The 22,848-nt window shown below is 39.3% G+C and overlaps 1 protein-coding gene across 2 annotated transcripts in view; it reads left to right on the plus strand.

Moving 5' to 3' along the window:
• The window catches only part of LOC137955296 (probable ATP-dependent DNA helicase CHR12), a 36,493-nt gene that overhangs the window by 7,707 nt on the left and 5,938 nt on the right, over nt 1-22,848 (plus strand). Inside the window, exons 2-10 of one of the 2 annotated variants that reach the window (XM_068802168.1) lie at nt 9,522-9,678; nt 10,335-10,399; nt 11,773-11,967; nt 12,885-13,034; nt 13,443-13,838; nt 14,179-14,438; nt 14,528-14,743; nt 14,892-15,099; nt 15,241-15,394. In XM_068802168.1, coding sequence (XP_068658269.1) covers nt 9,522-9,678; nt 10,335-10,399; nt 11,773-11,967; nt 12,885-13,034; nt 13,443-13,838; nt 14,179-14,438; nt 14,528-14,743; nt 14,892-15,099; nt 15,241-15,394 — 1,801 coding nt within the window. The remainder of the gene's footprint in view (nt 1-9,521; nt 9,679-10,334; nt 10,400-11,772; nt 11,968-12,884; nt 13,035-13,442; nt 13,839-14,178; nt 14,439-14,527; nt 14,744-14,891; nt 15,100-15,240; nt 15,395-22,848) is intronic. The other variant, XM_068802169.1, reaches the window with a different exon arrangement.

Here is a 22,848-nt window from a genome sequence, read left to right on the forward strand (position 1 = left end):
GTCTTTTATCGTCGTCTTGTGAATGACAGGCATTACCCACTTTAGTGATTATTATCACTATATTTGGTCGAAATCCTTTGAGGTTGGTTTCAACTTATATTTTATCACCCATTTCTACCCTTTGAGAGTCGGTGTTAGGTGTTGGGACACCGTTATAGAGGAGCTTATTACTACATCTATGATATTTGGTTCAAGTTGGGATCATTGCCATTACCTCCCAGCTTGAAGGGGAGTGTTGGAAGATATGATGTAATTAGGGTGACATTGCTGTAATTAGTTTACATATTCGCTCTTACTAGGGTGAAAGGTATTCTTGTAATATTAGTATTTTTTATATTTATAAATACAACTTAAGGGGTAGGGTTTGGGACATAACCCTATTCTTCCTCCTCTTTTCTCCAAATTCATCTCTTCCTCTTCTCCTCCTAAAACCTTCTTTCCGCTACTCTTCTTCTTCTTTTCACCCCTTGATCTTCTTCTACAATGATTATACATCATGGAATCCTAAGTTTCTACAAGAAATTATCTCAAATCAAATCAAATCTATAATCAAACATGAATCAAATCAGAATCCAGCTCAGGTATCTTTCAAAGAGGGAAACTTGCCTTCTTTGTGTCACCTAGCAATTGAAAAATCACACACTGCTTCTTTTTTCCTGTAACTGAATAGGAAATAAATACCACTGAATCTTTTAATAAGAGAAAGCTTCAAATTAACCAAAAACAATAACACTTTCTTCCCTTAAAATAGCACCTTTCGGTTTGCTTCAAGAAGGAAACTTTCCTTCTCTAAATATGCGCCAGCTTTAGATGATTGAATCACAGCCCTTTTCTTGTTTTTTTCCCCCTCAAAACTTTTAGGTAAGTTTCCAAAGAGTATAATACAGCCAATGAAAACCAAAAATCGTTGAAAAGTACCCCTTTTCAATAAAAAAATTCTCCTCCGCACCCTTTAAAACAGTCTTTTTTTCCGAGCTCTTTGGGAAGAAACAAAAAGAGCAGCAACTAACCGATATAATAACTCAAAAAATCAGTAGAACGGCAAACTTAAACCATAGTAAACTCAGATGCCAATAACAGAAATAGTGAACCTTAATCCAGATGCAAATTCCAGACACAAACATCAGCATAATATGCAAGAGAGCAATAACACAATCGAAAACTGAGCATAATCACTATGGACGAGCCACTTTGAAAGCAAAAAAATATAATCACCAGCTTCTCATTCAGATCAGATGAGAAAGTCATACATAAACCATCTTTTAGAGATAAAAAAACTATCAACAATAATCTCATAAGAGAAAAAGAACTTATCTTGGCACAACTTAAAAAAAAAAAAATTCTGCTTCATCAACAAGGAGAACTCCACGTGAAGCTTGATCAATGGAACCTTTCAATTTTTTATCTTGATGTGGGGATCCTAAATCCACTGCTCTAATACCATGTTGGATTTAGGATCCCATGATGGTGAAGTGGTTGATCACACGAGAAGGAGAAAGAGGAGGAGAAACCTGAGAGTAGAATAGTCTAGGAGAAGAAGAAGAACGAGAGAGAGAGAGAGAGAGAGTTTGAGAGAGAAGAAGAGAGGAACAAGATTGAGAGAAGGGAGGATGACTATGTCAAGTGACATAACTAATCCTCCCTCCTCATTCTATATTTATAATAATGAGAGAATCTACAATTACATAATTACCCTTTACCCTAAGAAGGGTGAGAAAGGGACAAAAAACAAGAGAAAATTACATCATGCCACTATACTACGGTTTTATCTTCTAACAATTTCCAAACATGGCCATGTGGCCTTCTGTCTCTCTTCAAGCCTAGCGAGTTTTATGAAGTGAAGCTCCACTCTTCTTGAATACTAGGGGAATTACTGGTTCACCATCTACTACATGGCAAGTGGGGCTATGTGAAGATCACCTGGGTGCACCATGTGTTCACAGCACCGATTGGCATGGCAGCTCCTTATGTGCAATGTGCTGACTTGGAGACCTGATATTTTAGATCAACATCCTAGCTATGAAGGAAACAGTCACTGCAATTGCAATTGAAAACAGGTTTCATCTAGATTTCTATCTTGGTGATTAATTTTGTGGTTGACTTTCATGGTCAGTTTTTTATGTCATTATACCTTTTGATGTCTCATGTAGTTATGCACTTTGATGTCAGTATCGATCATCTCATAACTTTTCCGTATTTTTTGACTAATTCATTCTCTTTGTCTCCAATACCATCTTGTATTGTATGAACTCTCTCTTACTTTCATATGATCAATTCCTTATATTTTTATTTGGAAATCTTCATTATATTCGGCCTTTTACATTGTGTAATCTGAATTTTATACTGAGAAAATTTCTCGTGTCAATCCCTTTATTTGAGGTCCTTGGATTGGTCTTCTTATTTTGTTATATGGGTGTTTTAATCCTCATTGATATTTTATTGCCCTTTAGTGGGTTTTTTTTTTCTTCTTTAGTGGGGTTTCTAGTGATTTTTATCACTATTTTGTATTTGAAATCCTTTGTGTTGGTTTCAATTTTTCTTATTTGTGTCACCTATATTTGTTTAGCCTTTTCTTGGGTTTTGCCCTCTAGTTAGAGTTGTACGAGTCTATGTCCACTATATTATTTATTCTTGGGACAACTTGAGATGGTTTGTTATTAAAAGCAAGATAAACGAAGATGACTGCTGCAGTTTTTTTTTTTTTTTGTGGGATCGTTGTCATATACTCCTCAGTTTGAGATAGTGAAAAAGTCTTTTTGTGAAGCTGAAATCCAAGATCAAAATGTGAAGACCATAAGAAACAATTTTTTTAAAGTCAATTTTGATTTAAAGACCTAATTTGTATTTTCTTTTTATGCTTATGGGGATTATAAGAAATTTTTTATAACAAGCTAAAGTTATCTACTCCAGTTTGAGGGAGAGTGTTGGAAGATCTAATTAGGTTTACTTTATTTTACATTTTCTTTTTGTTTGAAATGATGCTGATTTTTATTAAGACAGAAGCTCAAAAGAGCAAATTACAAAGGAGGGAATCTTTCCCATACAATGAGAGATTGTTGGGAAGTTCCGAATTTAGCCAATTTATCAGCCAGAGAGTTGGTTGATCTAGGAATGAGATTCCAATTACAATGCAAAGAAGATACAATGTCAGCAATACTATCAGTGATGGGCCAGTGGCGCCAAGGGGGGAGGTTGTCTTTGGAACACCAACTAATAACCGTCTTCGAGTCGCCTTCAATGATTAACTTGTCATGGAGACGATCTCTGAAGATTTGGAGGCCGAACAACAGAGCACTAACTTCAGCAGTATTAGAATCGGCAATGCCCTCCGGACCCGCATAAGAAAGAATGGGGTCTCCATTGTGACCTCTGAATATACCATCTGCTCCTGCTGGATCAGGACATCCAATAGCACTACCATCAAAATTCAGCTTTATGCTGTCACTGGGGGGAGGACCCAGATAACCATTCTAGGAGCTCTGCTAGGGCCAGACATGTGAGCGATCAAATTCCAATTTTCCCGAAGGGAAACCCCTGAAAGAGTGGCAAAATCCTTCTTTGTATGAAGCCAACTCGAGATGAGGCCGACAGCATGAGAAGTTGTGTTGTCTGGGGTACTAGCTTTAGAGTTGAATCTTCGGTTGTTCTGCTCGAGCCAAATGCACCATGGAACATGCGCAAGATAGGCTGAAAGAATTAACTTGCCCAACCGAGGAAGGAGAATCCCTTGAACCATCTCAAAGGTGCCAAAGAGGTCTTGATGTAGCCCCAGTTGGAGTTCGATTTTCTGAAATATCTTCATCCAAACTTGCCACGAAAATCCACAGTGTAAGAGGAAATGTTGGACTGTCTCTTCACACTCACCGCATAGGGGACAAGAAAGATCGGGGGCAGTGAAGCCTCTTCTGTGAAGGTTGTCTGAAGTAAGAATCTGTTCTCTGATGGCTGACCACATGAAGAACTTGATTTTGCTTGGCGCTGAGAGTTTCCAAGCCAGATTTGCCTTGTGCTCATGAGGACTATAGTCTTGCTTTCTGATATGAGAGTTAAGCCGAAGTGATAGTGAATCGATCATTATTACTGGGCTTCCAAATCATCTTATCAATTGAGTGCTCCCGAATAATAGTACTGTTGAGTTTGGTAAGGAGAGAACAAAAAGCCAACGATTCCTCATCATTTAATCCCTGACGAAACTGTAGACTCCACGAGTGATCACTCCATGAATCAGCCACAGAGTAAGAGAGGTTGTTTGCCACCCTATGCAGCCCTAGATAGTCCTCTGAGAGAGATCGGGGGTCACACCATTCATCCGACCAGAAGAGAAGGGTCCTTCCGTTGCCCGTGTGAAATGCGGTAGCATCTCTGAATACTGGAAGGAGCTTGAAAACTGATTTCCATATCGGGGATAGGAGGCGAGTAGCGCCACCCTCTCTCCACCATGCACCCGAAAACTGAAGTTAGAATTTCACCATATTCTTCCATAAACTGTTGTGCTTGTTATTGAAATTCTAAATCCATTTGAACATAAGAGCTTTGTTCATTTCTCTTGTAGGCCGGATGCCCAATCCTCCCCTATTATAGGGCATGCAAATATCCTTCCAACTGACCAAATTGTATCTTCTGAACCCCTCCACAGAAATCGTCGACGGATGGCATCATTTTTGGAGCAAACGGAGGCCGGACAGTGCATGAATGATAACAAATAATTTGGAAGCCTCGCCAGACAAGACTTGAGGAGAGTGAGACGCCCTGCTGTTGATAAGAGTTTACCCCTCCAAGTGGCTAGCCTCTTTTCAAATTTCTCAATGAGGGGGGACCATAATGAAGCCGAAGGCCGAGAATCAAAAAGTGGGAGCCCAAGATACGTAGCTGGCACATTTCCCACAGAGCATCCCAGATAGTCCGCCATATGCCGAAGTTCAGCTGGATTAATATGATAGCCAAGGAGAGTGGTTTTTCCCCAGTTAATGCTCTGACCAGAAGCCAGTTCAAATAATCCCAGCACGACACGTAATTTTCTGATCTGATCCATAGTACCAACCCCGAAGCAAATAGTATCATCTGCAAACTGGAGAATCAGAATATCAAAGGTTGTGCAATCAGTCGTGGGTAGGAGCCATCCCATGTTCTTGGCCGAGTAGATCAAGGAGGATAGGTAATCTGCCACCACATTGAAGAGCAGGGGGGAGAGGGGGTCTCCCTATCTGATTCCTCCGGTTCCCTTAAAATACCCGCAAATTGTGCCATTGAGAAGGACGGAGTAACTTGCAGAGGAGATGCAGCTTTGTATCCAGAAGCGCCATTTTTCTCCGAATCCCATCTTCCCCAGGAGTATTCCAGAAACTTCCAGTTAACTCTGTCAAATGCCTTTTCAAAGTCAAGCTTGAGGATGAATCTGGGGAGCTTTCGGACATTGAAATGATGACTAAGTTCATGACATGCCATGGCTGAATCAAGAATGTTTTTCCCTTAATAAAAGCACTCTTGACCATGGTGAGTGGCAATAGGGAGGATTGTCCTGAGATGACTAGCAAGGAGGCGTGCAATCACCTTATATGCACTGGTAGTCAGACTGATCGGCCGGAAGTCGGATGGGAGCTCTGCCCCATCTTTTTTAGGGATGAGGGCGATGAAAGAGGCTCCGATACTCCTATATCTAATGCCATGCTGATAAAAGGAGCGAGCCATGCTAGAAATGTCTTCTCTGATAAAGGGCCAACAACGACGATAAAATTCCCCGTTAAATCCATCCGGGCCAGGAGCACGATCCAAAGGAAGACCAAGGGCTGCAATTTCAATTTCCCGCGTAGAGAAGGGGAGCTCGATGAGACTGGCTGTAGCTGATGGAATAACCTAAAGGTTAACCCTTTGGAAGAAGGGCCGAAGTGGCTGGTGATCCGAGTATAAATCTGCAAAAAAGTTCACTAGTGAGTCAAAAATACTGGCTCGGTCCGAGGTGGCCTCACCGTTGACACTGAGCGTGGCAATGCGGTTGGCCCTTCTTCGTGCAGAGGCGACTGCATAGAAGAATTTTGTATTAGCATCCCCATCGGAGAGCCATTTGAATCTTGCACGTTGCTTCCAATGCACTAACTCGCTGTGGGCGAAGGACTGCAATTGCCCTTGAAGGGCGTACCTCTGAGAGACTTCCGGAGAAGAGAGACCTCTGAGTTCCTCCCCCGAGTCGAGAACGGCTATCTGAGCAAGGGCATTGGTTCTCGCAATTGAGGAGGAGGCCTTCTTTTCAAAAGCCCAAGACCTTAGTAGCGGCTTTAGCATCTTAAGCTTGATTGGGAAAGCCCACCCTCTCATGGCAGAAGTGAGTGACATTGAAGTCACCCACAAGCATCAGAGGAATAGGCCACTTCTGACAAGTCCTCGATAGATCCTCCCAAAATAAGTGGTGCTCATGGTGTCTGGTAGGGCCGTAGACACCAACTAGGCACCAAATGTTCCCCGAACCTTTGTCTCACAGTTTGATGCCAAGGGAGTAAGAGCCACTGCAACGGTCAAGCACCTCAGTAATACTGGTACCCCACATCAATAGGATATCGCCTGCCGATCCCACTGCATCGACTGAAGCCCAGTCGGGCTCCTTTAGGTGCCACAACTCACGGATGTATCCAAGGGGTAGAGAAGCCACCTTGGTTTCTTGAAGAACAGCAACATTTGCCTTGATAGAGGCAAGGAGGTCCCGGATGGAGGCGCGGCGACGCAAGGACCCAATTCCACGGACATTCCATGAGAGAATAATCATTGATCATTTTTCATCTTTTATGACTTCTCAGATGAGTGGTTATCTCCCAGGAGAGGCTCCGCGAAGACGGTGCCCATCACCTTGGCAAGTTCCACTATTTGGGCCCAGGTTTCTGGGTCGTATTTGTGTTGATATGACTGAAGAGTTTCCACAAGCACCTGAGCTAGTTCACCCGGCTCTTGAATGATGAAATCCCCCGCCTCTGGGTTGTAGGGGTATCGAATGGTGGCACTGGGTCCTCCCTATAGAAGTTGTCTCTGCTGCCCTCTAGCTCGATGGTGGTAGGTTACAACGGGAGGGGGAGAATTGCTTTTCCTGTGGGCTCGAGGAGCGCGCTCACTGCTTCCAGACTCTACGTCGAAGAGGTAATTTCCAGGGTGGGGATTTCTCGGGGGTGAACTAGGGGGGGGATTCCAATATCTGGGGGGAAGTTTGTTGGGGGGGGGGGGGGGGGGGGGGGGGGGGGGGGGGGGGGGGGGGGGGGCAGGGGTATCGAATGGTGGCACTGGGTCCTCCCTATAGAAGTTGTCTCTGCTGCCCTCTAGCTCGATGGTGGTAGGTTACAACGGGAGGGGGAGAATTGTTTTTCCTGTGGGCACGAGGAGCGCGCTCACTGCTTCCAGACTCTACGTCGAAGAGGTAATTTCTAGGGTGGGGATTTCTCGGGGGTGAACTAGGGGGGGGATTCCAATATCTGGGGGGAAGTTTGTGGGGGGGGGGGGGGGGGGGGTTATGGGGATGATTTGCAGGAGGGTCTATGAGGGTTTCTATGGGGGGGGGGGGAAGGTTAAGGGTATTTCTGGAGTTAAGACAGAGGTGTGGACGACATCTAGATCTGGGCCAATGGCATTTTTTTTAAGAGATTGGGTTGAGAGGGTGGGTGGGTGATGTGTCGGATAAGTGGGGGGAATGCCGGGGGATCAGCGAGTATAATTCCCTTGCCAACTATAAGGCTGCCTGGAGGGGATCACAACTGCAGAGAGGGGGCATAGTCGAGAGGTGCATTTCCCAATTCATTTGGTGGTTGTGTGATTTCCCGAGGTTTGATAGTGTTTTCGGGGACCACATCTCTAAAATCATCCATCGTAGCGATGCTGATACGGATCCAGTAGCGCTCTTTATCCACCGTGACACATCTGAAATATTGCCCTTCACATGGGTGAAGAGGGTTGACGAGGATCCGGGCCTCATCCAGACAATGCCAGTGCTACGTGAGTGGGTCCAAAGCAATGATAGTGCCGAACTCAGATACGACTCTCGAAAAGACCGCATTTTGCCATAGCTCAGTAGGAAGCCCTGTAATTGTGACCCATTGGCCGTATTGGCTGGAGGATGCCGAGGGGAGCCATTTTGAGACCCCGATGATGCCAGAGCTGGTGTGGGGTATGATGGTAAGAGCTGCAGAAGACTCCTATTGGGTTCCGAACTGAACAAGCCAAGTTTGGGGATGGAGATAGAAGTGTGTCAATCGGCCATTGAAGAATGCTGGATTTGATGACTTCGGGGGGTGTTTGGACGAGAATGGAGCGAGTCAAAATTTTGCACCCATCATGGAGAAGGTTTGGTGGGATTTGAATGACTTCGGGTGTTTCTGTGGGAGTAGGGGGGACTGATGCATGGTTTTGGGGCAATACAGGAATTTTCGGGGAGGAGGGGGTGCTAATATGTGTAGGAGGGGATGTCGGGAGGGTGTTTTGGTGGCGCTAGGTTGCTAGGAAGAGAGGTGGAAATCTTACTCTAGCATCACCGGGGCGTATTGGCTCTTCTGTTGTGGCTAGTGCTGGGGAGAGGCTCTAGAGTGCATCGGCTAGCTCATTCCAGCCAAAACCCGAGTTTGTGGCCTCAGGTATGAATAGCCTGGCTAAAATGGAGGTTCCTCTTCTGTGGGTGATCCTACATTCCCGATCACCGAGAAGAGGAACATCGAGCCCCGTGACCAGAGTTCACATGATTTTTCAGTTTCCGAGGTAGCTCTCTGGAACTGAATCCTGAAGTTGTGAATCATTTCCACTGGGACACAGATGAATGAAAACTTTATTTTACATTAAAAAAAAAAAGGTTTACTTTATTTCTAGGAAAGTCATTTCTAGTAGAAAGTAGTTTCCTAGGTTTTATGGGAGCAAGGACATAGATGTAATTTTTGTGTTGTTTAAATTATAAATTGGCGAAAGGGTCAGAAAACTCTAATATCCCCCATCTCTTTTCTTCCTATAAATTCCAACATTATTCTAGATTACTAGCTGCTGACATCAGTCAGTTATATGAGTCAAACATTCAGACATGATACAAAAGATAAAATTTGGATGAAAAGAACATGATTATTTTCTTTCTTACTATTCAATTTGTCTAATTTAAAAGTTTTATTCTGCTATTTCTGAGGAAGAAGAATGTTGACACATAGGAAACTAGAGCTTGAGTCGTAACAAATGTTGTATTTGCATGGACAAGACACTATAATTTTTCTCCAAAGAACTCTTATCATGAAGCTGCTACTGACCAATTATCTTTTGGTGCCCTTAATTCATTATTACTTCTGTGATATTCAGAACTGTAGCATCAGGCATGAAGATTTTTTTTTTTTAAAATGAAAGGCATGAAGATGTTACTGTAGCATAACTGCTAATTATTTCTTGACATTTAGTATTAGCTTCATTTTGGTCGGACTAATTTCATGGTACTCTTTGTTGTATATGATGTACATCTATTTATACTTTTTCCTATGTCTGATGAATGTTTTAACCAGAAATGTCTACCTTTTGTGCAGGGAGGTCATGTAGCTAAGGTAGAAAAGAATTTGATAACTGACCTTGATGATGCTCTTGCAAAGCAACGACCTAGGTTCACGTCCGGTTTAGAATTGGAAAAATCAAATGAGACTCACTTACTGTCCTATTGCCACCATCGTTTAACTGAGCTTGAAAGTTAGTTTTTACCTTGAGAAACTGTTTTTCCATTTTTTTTCCTCTTTCTTTCTCTTGCTAAAGTTTCCCTTTATGCTGTAATCTTTTGATTAGATCAGTTGATATTTTTGTTTTCGACTAACTTCCTCTTAAATTTGGAATTGCACAATGAAAGTTTATGTGAAATTTAAGGAGATCAACAGTCTATTTATGAAATGGTTTTGTTTTTATATGTTGTTTTTTCTTTTAGTTAGTGGTTGGAAATCGGTAAGGTACAGGGACAGTATATCTTTTGAATAAATTCCCATGTTTTTATTCTGATATCATCCACTTCAATTCACTAATACTTTATCTAATAAAGTGAAATTCCATCCTCTTGTGGGTATATCAAATTTCTCTTATCTCAATTGACTGGAAAGTATTCCCATTCCTACTTTTTGCACATGCTAACTTGATTACCTAGGGGAAGTCAGTTCTGTAGGGCACTTCCTTGTGAACTCTGGGGCCCTAAGTTCAGCATGTACATCTCTCACTTGTTTTTTATGACTTTATTATCTCTCAGAGGGTTGAATCTCGCCATTATTCATGCTGTTGAGCTATTATTACCTATTATTTTAGTATTGTTCTTTAGTTTCTTCCTGCTCCAGGGTATACTTACATATGTATCATGGTTTCAGGTTTGTCTTCAAGCACAAGTGATGACTTGCAGATGAAGTGTTTGCTTGAGCTCTATGGGCTGAAGGTTATCTTTCACAATTGCTCCCAAAACCTCGGATGCCATATGTTGTCTGCATCATAAACCCTCATTTTTTCTTCATGCATGGAAAGTGGTTCTTAAATTGGGTTATCACTAGATCTAAATCCGTATTTGAAAGCTTAGTAAAATTGGAGTGAGTTTCAGTAGAAGTGGAGGAGCTTAAGGTTTTACAACAGTGAGTTATCCATCATCCAACTAGGTAGGTCCAATTCCACCATGTGACTGGTGGGTGATGGCCACACATATTTGTGTACCCATGTTTAAGGGAAAAGAATTCATGAAGGAGATTTTTTTCTGATATTTGGCAGGCCACCTACTTCAAATTTGCTTCTTCAATTCAAAGCACTTCATTAAAAAAGTGTAGCTTCTTAAAAATGAGTGTTGTTTGCCCAATTTGTACAGATAAATTGATCACATCAACGAGTTTGAAAGCTTGTATAAGGGAGGAACTCTAACAAACCATTTCTTCTTAACCTAGTCTAAAGGTTTCATGCATTCTTATTTCTTATACCATTCATGAGTCAAACTGTTTGCAGATGTTTTGACACTATCTTGAATAGGACAAGGTCAAATGGGTTCTTGAAGATAATTTTTGTTGAGTGTTACAATCACTGAAGAACTGTCCATAACTATTTCCTGAATTTACAGCAAAAAGAAAGAAAGAATAGAAAAATAGTCTCATATCCTAGTGCAATTTTCTTATCATTTTAAAAAAGAAGTCTTTTCAGAAATATTTTTTTCTTGGCTGGGAGAGATGCTTCCGAGAAGCCCTTTGTTGTGGATGCAACTTATCCAATTAACTAGTTTTCATTTCCTTTTTGTTTTATCTTCCATTTGTCGAATGTGATCCTGTTGCTGTTTTAGTTCGTTTTTGCTACCTTCTTTCTCCCTCAGGAGTGTTTCCTCTACTCTTCTGCTTAATAAAATCTTTTGCTCATAGTGGTCTCAAGAAAAGAAAAAAAGATCATTATTTTCTTCAAATCTTAAGACATGACATCAATGTGTAGAGTCTGATGATCTTTCCATAGAAAAAATTTGCTGCATGGCTTCACTTGAAGTACCAGTTTGTATATTCCCACGTGTAATGGTCCCATTTGACCATTCACCATTTGACACTATTAGCATTTTTCTTTTAATATTTTTTTTACTTCCAATTCAATTCTTATTCGTGATAGTTTGAACCTGATGTGAGATCAGGTACAAACAAAATGTGCCTAGATTTTAGAAGAGCACCATATGCTTTAAATATTTATGGAATTTTCTGTCCATTATACTTCCTAGAAGTTTCACTGTGCTTTAGTTTTTCAGAAAAGAAGAAATCCAATGGAATTGTTTTTGACATTTTGTTGTACTATCAGCTTGCTGACTTACAAAAGAAGGTGCGATCTGATGTGAGTTCTGAATATTGGCTTCATGACTATTGTGCACACCCAGACAGACAGCTGTATGACTGGGGGTTAATGAGGCTGAGACGTCCCTTTATGCTTTATGACATGGGAGATGCTTTGGCCCTGGAAGCTGATGATCGCCAACGCAAGAAGAGGGATACAGAGGTTTGTTATCCTCTTTTTTACAAGCATACATAACTATACATCTCTCTCTCTCTCATAAATATATATATGACTCTGGGTAGTATAAGGAAAATGTACACATCTTAGGACTGTTAGAAAGGCAAGGGGGGTGTCTAGTGTGAAGTCTTAGATTCAAGTGGAAAAAGGAGGGTGTAGTATTGTGTGTAATCAACATCAAAAAAGAATGAGTGGGTTACATATAGCTGGCACTGTCTGGATTTAGTGAGGAGGAACCTGATCAAGTTGTTGTAGCTTGAACCATTACTGGTGGGTAATATTGCTTCTTTTTTTACTTATTGATTGTTTAAATAATAAAAATTTAAATATGCAGAAAGTATTCATTTGTATCATCATCATCATCTACCTGAGAAGCAAATTAGGCATTGGGCTCCCTAAAAGTGTAGTAAATTACTTGTAGTTAACACAAAAATTGCCAACTTTAAAAAAGGGATTTCTATAGTGAGACTTCAAGTTTTTATATTTATCAATTTGGCCCCATTTATGATCCATTGAGTTTGTATCATATCTATATTGTCCCCATGTGTTGTCCACGTCTCAGGCCTGTTATCCGTACGTGTAAGCCTGTACATAGAGGGGAATGTTAGTAGTATTTGTTTATATGGTTGAACTATAGATCTCTTTAATGACTAGTCATGATGGGATAGAACCGTGTTCAATCTTAACACTATTCTGATCTAGATATAGCTGATTATGATAGACCCAAATAATAGCAAATGGATTTGGTAATTTTCATTTCACTGATGAATGGTTTGGATCTCCTTAAATTGATGTCAGATCTATAAAAGAAAATTGTCATGAAAAGTTATCTGTATGAGAAAATGTCAAGATTAGATGATGAAGAGAAACTTAGGTTCCACTCAATGTTTACTGCACTGCAGAGGCTGTCAAGGTTAGAAGAGGAAGAAAAAAAACGTACGGACATTCGGAAGAAAAAGTTCTTTGCCGAGCTTCTTGACACAGCACGTGAATTTCAGTTGCAGGCACAAGCTGCTCTCAAACGCAGAAAACAACGGAATGATGGAGTTCAGGTATGATTCCTTTTGATCATCGAAAGTTTGAAAATGCTCTGCTGTGTGTTCCAAAACTTGAACATTCTTTTGTATTTCAAAGTTTATCCATGATGACTGGGATACTTAACCAAATGAACTTTGCAGAGGATACATTTTGAGTTTGTATGTGTGTGTGTTTTTACCTGAGATCAGACTAAAAATATTATGCAACAAATGACTGTTCAGTGTGTGCTATCTCAATGTATCTGTGCAGCTGTATATGAATTACTTACCCTTATGAATTTTTTAAGGATGCACATTGATTGTAATTGTGTGTGATGGGTGCCTCTATAATTCTGTGTTTACCCAAACGAACGTTCACATGATGCATGTGCGCCTGTATGTGTATGATGAAAAGTACCTCAAAAGATTTTCTACACACGGCAGGCATTCCATGCAAGGCAAAAGCAAAGAGCTACTCGGGCAGAAAAATTGAGGATGCAAGCTCTAAAAGCAGATGATCAAGAAGCATATATGAAGATGGTAGAAGAAAGCAAGAACGAACGTTTAACTATGCTTCTTTCAAAAACCAATGAGCTACTTGTTCGTCTCGGAGCTGCTGTTCAAAGGCAGAAGGATGCAGCACACACTGGAAACATCAAGACTCTAAGAGGTTCAGAAGCAGATGACCAATCTGCTTCTAAGAGTGAAGATCTTCCAGATTTGTTGCCAGAGGAAGATGTGGATGCCTTAGAAACAAGCTCAAGTGGCCATGTTAAAACAAATGATCTACTTGAAGGACAGCGACAGTATAACTCCGCTATACACTCAATTCAAGAAAAGGTATACATTCTCATGAATTTGGCTATGCAACTTTCCAATGAGCAGAAAATATGAGTTTCATTGGCCTGCACAATTTCTGCTTTTAAATTTTTTTGTCTAGTCTGCCAAGAGTCAATTACTCATAAATGGTGGCCCATGTGACTTTTGTAGAGAGCCATCACATTTTCAACCACTAATGTTGCTTAATGGAGTCAGTTTTCAAAGTTTGAATGTGTTGATGTAGTTTTGGCATTATTATTTTCTTGATTTTTTATTTTTTTTGGATGTGGAAACTTGTTATAATCTCATTCAAATTTTCAGTATAGTTCACAAACTAAAGGATGTAACTTTCTGAACTCAGGTTACGGAGCAACCATCCATGCTTCAGGGTGGAGAATTAAGGTCTTACCAGTTGGAGGGACTTCAGTGGATGCTTTCTTTGTTCAATAACAATCTCAATGGTATTCTAGCTGACGAGATGGGCTTAGGGAAGACAATTCAAACCATATCATTAATTGCATATTTAATGGAGAACAAGAATGTGGAAGGGCCGCATCTGATTGTTGCCCCGAAGGCAGTTCTACCTAATTGGGTTAATGAATTCTCAACTTGGGCTCCTGGGTAGGCATCAACATGCTATCCTAATTTTTTTTGGAGAAATTAAATTTTTATCTTGTTCTTCAGTTGAAAGTGTTGTTCTTTTGTTCCAGCATCATGACTGTTTTGTATGATGGACGTCTTGATGAGAGGAAAGCAATGAGAGAAGAGTATTCTGGGGAAGGAAAGTTTAATGTTCTCATCACACACTATGATCTTATTATGCGAGATAAAGCATTTCTTAAAAAAATTCATTGGCTTTATATGATCGTTGACGAAGGGCATCGGTTGAAAAATCATGAGTGTGCCCTTGCAAAGACCCTGTCAGGGTACGTTGGACTAATTTATGTATCATGCAGTCTTCTTATCCTTTTTTTGTTTATGGTTAATTGGCTAAATTATTCCATCTACTTCTTTTATGAATCTCACCTTTAAAAAAAGTGATAAATCTCTGAATGACATATTTGTTATGTGCAGTTATCGAATTCGACGTAGACTACTCTTGACTGGAACTCCTATCCAGAATAGCCTTCAGGAGTTGTGGGCCCTGCTTAATTTTCTCTTACCAAGCATTTTTAATTCAGAAGAGAATTTTGAGGAGTGGTTCAATGCACCTTTTGCAGATCGATGTGATGTTGTCATTACAGATGAAGAAGAACTGCTCATAATTCGGCGTTTACACCATGTGAGTCCTGTCTTTCTTGTTTCAACTTCTGGGTTTGACTGAAATACTCAAATATAAGAGAGAAAAGATGAAAGGAATGGTTGCAGATTGACCGACATCTTGAATCATTGGCATACTTAATTGGTTATTGTGGGCTTTCAGGTTATAAGACCGTTTTTGCTTAGGAGGAAGAAGGATGAGGTAGAGAAGTACCTTCCTGGAAAAACGCAGGTTGTTCTTAAGTGTGATCTATCAGCCTGGCAGAAAGTATACTACCAGCAGGTGACAACTGAAGGAAGGGTTGGGCTGGATTCAGGTATATTTGTTTGTGGTCTCTCAATTTTGTTAAGTTGGGTCCAAGGCCTATCCCAAAATGACTAGCCAACTTTGGAAACCTTTTTTTCAACTAATAACTCAAGATCTTTGTACTCACTAATCTATTTGAGACTATTCTTTAACACTCCCCCTCATGTATAAGCCTTTTTTTGTGGCTCTACAAATGGATAATTTAGGTGTAGACCTTCTTTTATGGCTCTACAAGTAGATAATTTTGGTGGAGACCCACATATGAGTACCCGCTCTGATACCATGTTAAGTTGGGTCCACGACCCATCCCAAAAAGATTAGCCAACTTAGGAAGCCTCTTTCTAACTGATTAACTCAAGATCTGTGTACTCACTAATCCATGTGGGACTATTCCTTAACACTCCCCCTCACATGTAGGCCCTCTTTTGTGGCTCTACAAGTAGATAATTTAGGTGTAGGTCCTCTTTTGTGGCTCTACAAGTGGATATTTTAGGTGTAGGTACTCTTTTTGTGGCTCTATAAATGGATAATTTAGGAGTAGGCCCTCTTTTGTGGCTCTACAAGTGAAGGTGGAGACCCACATATGAGTAACCGCTTTGATACCATGTTAAGTTAGGTCCAAGGCCCATCCCAAAATGACTAACTTAGGAAATCTCTTTCCCAACTAATAAACTCAAGAACTTTGTACTTACTAATCCATGTGGGGCTATTCCTTAACACTCCCCCTCATGTTTAGGCCCTTTTGTATGGTTCTACAAGTGGATAATTTAGGTGTAGGCCCTCTTTTGTGTCTCTACAAGTGGATAATTTTGGTGCACATATGAGTACCTACTCTGAGACCATGTAAGTTGGGTCCAAGGCCCATCGCAAAATAATTAGCCAACTTAAGAAGCCTCTTTCCCAACTAATAACCTCAAGATCTTTGTACTCACTAATCCATGTGGGACTATTCCTTAACATATTCTGAAGATTTCCTCTATTTGGATGAATGACGATAGAGGTGATTGAGCCTTTTATTTACTTAGTCTCTTATGACCTTGTTTATAACTATTTGAATAGTTACCTTTCTGAGGTTAATTAAAACTCAAATAGAGCAATAATTCTTAATTATTAATTACTCAACAGTGAAGACTCCTTTAAACAGGAGTTTCTGTAAAAAAAATTATTTCTGGTTGATTCACAGGATAAATTTCATTAAAGAAAAACCAAAACAAAACAGTCAAAAAAAAAAAAGAGATCCCAAGGAAGCAAATAGATCAGCAGATTAAGAAACAAAACTTATGCATGGCTGTTGGATAGATGTTCTGCCTTTAGCATGAGAATCCAGAATAGCATTTAGCTGACCACAATGCATGCTGCCAGGTTACTTGCCAGTCACCAGTCAAATCATTGATATGCTGAAAATGATTATCAAACTGCCATGGGGGAGTAGCCTCCTTACTAGCCCAAGCAACGATGTTCTTCAAATCCCCTTCAACTATAAGAGAGGAAAGGGCATCAACTGTTATATTTGATGTCTAATAATAATAAAAGAAACATCATAGAAATAGATATTAAATTTTCTATACATATATCATAGAATTGAAATGAGCATACCTTTCATCTTGAAGAATATAAATAATATTTGAAGTGCACAGGAGAACCTTTAGTAATTCGTTTACAATTGATAAGCTTGCTCCCGTTCAGCCAGACTGGGTGTGCAAATAGCCTTAGCCTCACTTGTAAGACCATATAGGAATTTATAGATTTCCAAAGGGTGTGGCACTAATGACTATTCATAAGGATACACCCCCTTACGAGAGATACATCCCCTCAAGAGAGATACATCTCCTTATTCCCAAGGGATGTGTCCACTAAGTCAATGCACCCAATTAATCTACCTCTACAGGGGGATGTGTTGGCCATTATTCCCTGTACTGAACGTCCAAAGACAAAGCATCTAGAAGTGGGCCCCACACCTCTAATATCATGGTAATTTTATTTTATAAATAATATATTTGAAACCATAATTCCAACAAACTCCCACTTGGTTTCAAATCCATTTCAAATTCCGATTTTCGAAAAAACATGAAAATTTATCTTAACACATAAAACCATACCATGACCGTAGGCATTACCTTAAACACTTTAATATATATGTGTAGTTAACCTGGGCCTACATAATATATATCTTAAATATCCAAGGCTGGGGAATAAACCAAATCCATACTTGTCAAATTTGCCAATTCAGCGGTCTCCATTCACAGCATACTCAGACTTGAACTCAGGGTAAAGCTCTGTACCAGTTCGAGTATTAGCCACTAAGGTAATTGTGCCTAATCAGTACCATAGACCTAAATAATTTAGACATCCAACCCTAACTTTCTATTGAGGCCCTTCCGTATATACATACAAGTATATACCTAATAGAAAAGTTGGACATCAGGGCATCTCACCGTCCATAGCATACTCAGTACCTGAGGAGCTCAGGGTAAAGCTCTATACCAGCATGAGTATTAGCTGTAAAAGGAAACTGTGCCTATGTAGTCCCATTGGCCTGGACAATTTAGAGACTCAACCGTTATTCTCTATTGAGACCCTCACATATACACGTACAAGTGCATACCTAATAGGGAAGCTAAATCTCAAGGCATACATTGAGTACTCATATTATCACACAAAAGCATATGCATTCTTTCAAAATGGTCATTCCATGGAATATAAATTACAATGTCATGACATAGTATTACAAAGCATTGAGGCCACAATGCATACAACACAATGTTCTCCCACTTGGTCTCATCAATTATAAACAAATCAAACCCATGTTCCCCACATGGAAAGTTAAACTGGTCACGGGAAGACACTTGGTTAGTGGATCAGCTAAGTTGTCCAAAGAAGATATCTTATAAATAACAACTTCCTCCTTCCTCAGCATGTCATTTATGTAGTGGTATTTTCCTTCAATATGTTTAGCCTTGAAGTGACACTTCGGATCTTTCGTGATAGCAATAGCAGATGCGTTATCACAAAAGAGAGGAATAGGTCGCTCCACACAGTCTACCACTAGAAGACTTCGCAAAAATTTGCGAAGATAGACTACCTCCCTTGTAGCTAAGTTCATAGCCACATATTCTGCCTCCATGGTTGATTGCGCGACACAGTCTTGCTTCTTGTTTTTCCAAGAAATGGCACCTCCGCCAAACATAAAGATAAAACCAGAAGTAGACTTGCGGGTATCAATACATCCTTGATAATCTGAGTCGGAATAACCAATCAATTCCAACTTGTCCGCTTGATAAGTCAAAGCATATGACTTTGTTCGTTTTAGATAGCGCATTACCCATTTAACACCTTCCCAGTAAGTGAAACCTGGATTAACTTGAAACCGACTAAGAACCCCAACAGCATAAGCAAGATCAGGTCTTGTACATATAAGAGCATACATAAAACTCCCCACAATAGAAGTGTATGGATACTTAGATTCGTCCAACTTATCTTTGAGGCGAGAAGGACAACCCACCTAACTCATCTTTTTAGTGCTATCATAAGGTACTTTACCTTGTATACAGTTGGACATGTGAAACTGATCCAGAAGAGTATCAATATACTTCTTTTGAGACAAACTCAATTTTCGCAAAGCTCTATCCCGTAGAATTTTAATGCCAAAATTATAAGAAGCTTCCCCAAGGTCTTTCATATCAAATGTCTGAAATAACCATGTCTTTATACCTTGGAGTAACTGAATATCATTCCCGACTAATAAAATATCATCTACATATAAAGTAAGAAAGGCAATGCGATCTCCCACTGTTTTGATATAAACACAATGATCTTCTGGATTCTGAGTAAAACCATACACTGTAATTGCTTCATTGAACTTGATATTCCATAATCTTGAGGCTTGTTTCAAACCGTAAATAGACTTGTCCAACTTACATACATGTGCTTCAGTCCCAGGTCTAACAAATCTACGTGGTTGTTCCATATAAATCTCCTCATCCAAATTTTCATTTAGAAAAGCAGTTTTAACATCCATTTGAAACAACTCATAGTCATAATATGCAACCAATGCAAAGAGAACTCGAATAGACTGTATTCGTGCAATAGGAGAGAATGTTTCATCATAATCAATCCCGTATTGTTGAGTAAAACCCTTGGCAACAAGATGAGCTTTGAATCTTTCAACTTTACCTTCAACATTTCTCTTCCTTGTAAAATTCCACTTGCACTTAATGGGCTTAACCGATGTAAGAAGATCAACAAGTTTCCAAACTTCATTTTTATACATAGAGTCCATCTCTTCTTCCATTGCCGACTTCCACTTGTCGGAATCCACATCAAGGAGTGCTTGCTATTAACTGTCAGGATCAGTAACATCTTCATTCAACCTCGTTCTTTCATAAGTTTCTCCAGCATAGGTATAAAAATCTGAAGATGATAGGAGTTGACTAGGTTCTTTTTCTCTAGTCCCTTTTCGAATATCCGTTTGGGTGGAATTATCTATATTAGAAGGAGATTCAGAAGAAGACATTTCAACATATTCTTCCAAGTGAGACTTCGTACCTAAATCTTCATCACAATCAAATCTATCCTCAATGAATTTTACATGTCTACTTTCAATAATCACCTTCTCCTTGGGATCATATAACCTATATCATTTCGAATGTTCAGAGTATCCAACGAATAAACATCTTCGAGTCTTAGCCTTCAATTTGTCCTTATGATCAAGTTTTAAAACATGAGCAACACATCCTCATACTTTAAAATGGTTAAGACTAGGAGTTTTGCGCGACCATACCTTATAAGGTGTTTTCTCAACTGACTTTGAAGGCACTCTATTTGAGATATAGGTAGTTGTCAATAGTGCTTCGCCCCAAAAGGAAATTGGCAAATTTGCAAGTGCCATCATAGATCTTACCATCTCTAATAAGGTTCGATTTCTCCTTTCAGCAATACCGTTCTGTTCAGGTGTATAAGGCATGCTAAACATATGGATAATCCCGTTTGACTTGCAAAATTCAGAGAATAACTCCGGACAATACTCTCCACCTCTGTCGGTGTGCAATGTTTTGATCTTCCTTCCTGTGGCATTTTCTACCTCCAATTTGAAGGTTTTGAAATAATCTAAGGCCTCATTTTTTCTATGCAGTAAATATACTCTTCCATATCTTGAGCAATCATCTATAAATGTGATAAAATACGAATGACCATTACGAGTATACACGTTCATAGGTCCACATATATCAGAATGAATAATATCCAAAACATGAGAACTTCTTGAGCCTTTGGATGAAAAGGGTATCTTTGTCATTTTCCCATATATACAACACTCACAAATAGGAAAATCATTATGTGAAAGTTTTTTCAATAATCCTTGTGTCACAAGTCTTGTAATTCTTTCCTTGTTTATATGCCCTAGTCGTAAATGCCACAAATACAATTCATTTTCTTTAATATCCGAAGAAGTAGAAACATTGAACACCATATTTCCACTAAGTTGCAATTGTTATAGACCAGAATTTCGAAAACCTCTCAAAATTACTTTATCATCTTGTAACATAAGAAACTTTCCACTTCCAAAGTAAAATGTAAATCCAAGTTTCTCAAGACAAGATACAGATAATAGACTTCTTCTCATAGAAGGAGCATAAAGACAATCTTCTAAATAAAAAAACTTGTTATCAACAAGCTTTAACCAGTAAGTTCCCACTCCTTCCACTATGGCCTTTTCATCATTCCCATGTAAATAAAGCTTGTTTTGTCCTTAATCTTTCTTAGCTCCTTGAAGCCTTGCAACTCATTCGATACATAAACAGTTGTACCAAAATCAGCCCACCAACTAAAAGGCTTGATATAAATAGTACAAGTTTCAAGAGATAAGGACTCACTAGTGTTCTCCTGTTGCCCTTCTTGTATGGTTTTAAAAGCTCTACAATACTTCTTTATATGTCCTGGCTTATTACAAAAGAAGCAAACACGTTGATTTGCATGTACTTCAACCCTTTGAAGCTTTGAAATTGAAAGTTTTTTCCCTTCTTAAAATTCTTCTTCTTCGGCTTCAAAACTACGTTAGCGCTAGGTGAAGGTTTATCTAACTTAATACTTGGATTGAGTTTTTCGGACTGGTGGTCGATCATATTAACCAAATCAAATATAGTCCACTTTGTCTTGGACAAAGAATAAAAATCTTGAATATATTTGAGAGATTTGGGTAAAGAGTTGATAATGGTGACCACTTTAGTTTCTTCATCCATTGGTCTACCATGATATTATAACTCATCTGCCATGGCAAACATGTCATTTACATGATTTCTCACATCAACATTTTCTGCACATTTGGCACGAGTGAACTTTTGCCATAAGTTATTGATGTGAGTAGATGACTTTTTACCATATTTAGCCTCAATCTGGTCGAGAATCTCTTTTGTAGTGGGGACATGAAAATAAGTCATCAAGAGAGTCTCACCTAGAGCCCCAAGAATATGTGACCTAGAAATTTCATTAGCATCATCCCACTCCTTGAATTTTCTAAGGTCATTCTTATATTGTTTCAAATTATTGAGGTAGTTTATTCGGGAAGGTCTTTGAGGAGGAGTATCCACTTTGATAATCTTATCAAACCTATAGCCTCGTAGCATTAAGTCAACCTGTTGTGACCAATTCACATAATTAGTCCCATCAAGTACATTTTTCTTTAGGGAATCAACAAAATTATGTCCACTACTAGATTTTCCTGTCGTCCAGAAAATATTACAATATTTGGGAGAACATTCATAATTAGACCATCATCTCAGCCATCTAGTACTCCCACTTACCATTTGGGGATTCATGAGAGTTACTAGGTAAACCATTCCACACATAATAAACAAACAACAATATCACAAACAAACAAACAAATAAATTAATTCATACTTATCCTTTGGGGATTCATATGAATTAATTTACAATATACTAATCTAATTATACAACTCGCATTACCCTTTGGGGATTTTGAAAATTATATAATTTCATTAATTTTCACATAAAAATACATAAATATATAACAAGGCATGCAATAAGACAAAATATAAATACTTCAAGAAATTATAGTAAGGAAATAATTATCCAACAACTAAACGAATTAGATATGAACTATTTATAAAATATCAATATATAAATATTCATACTTGTAGTCTTGGATCTCAAATAGCCAAATAAATTCCAAATAACATGGAAATTCCATTAAAAATAAAATTTTGGGTCAAAACAACTCTTAAAAAACATTATGGCTCATTATATTAGCAAAACCCGGTTTGGTTCATGGTCCTGGGTCATTACAGACCCGGACTGCACAAGCCTGCGTGTTAACAGGCATGCCTAAACAGCAGCCCGCGTGTTGGCAAGCCCGCATTGGCAGGCCCGCCTGTGGCGCAAGAACCCAATAAGCTTAAACTAGGCTTATTTCCATTCACAAATAAATAGCCAAAAAATCCAAAAAAAATA

Source organism: Aristolochia californica, unplaced genomic scaffold, assembly GCF_029961685.1.
Source record: "Aristolochia californica isolate CCGP_79_NKW_82.1479 unplaced genomic scaffold, dmAriCali1.0.hap1 SCAF_2, whole genome shotgun sequence".
Taxonomy (NCBI): domain Eukaryota; kingdom Viridiplantae; phylum Streptophyta; class Magnoliopsida; order Piperales; family Aristolochiaceae; genus Aristolochia; species Aristolochia californica.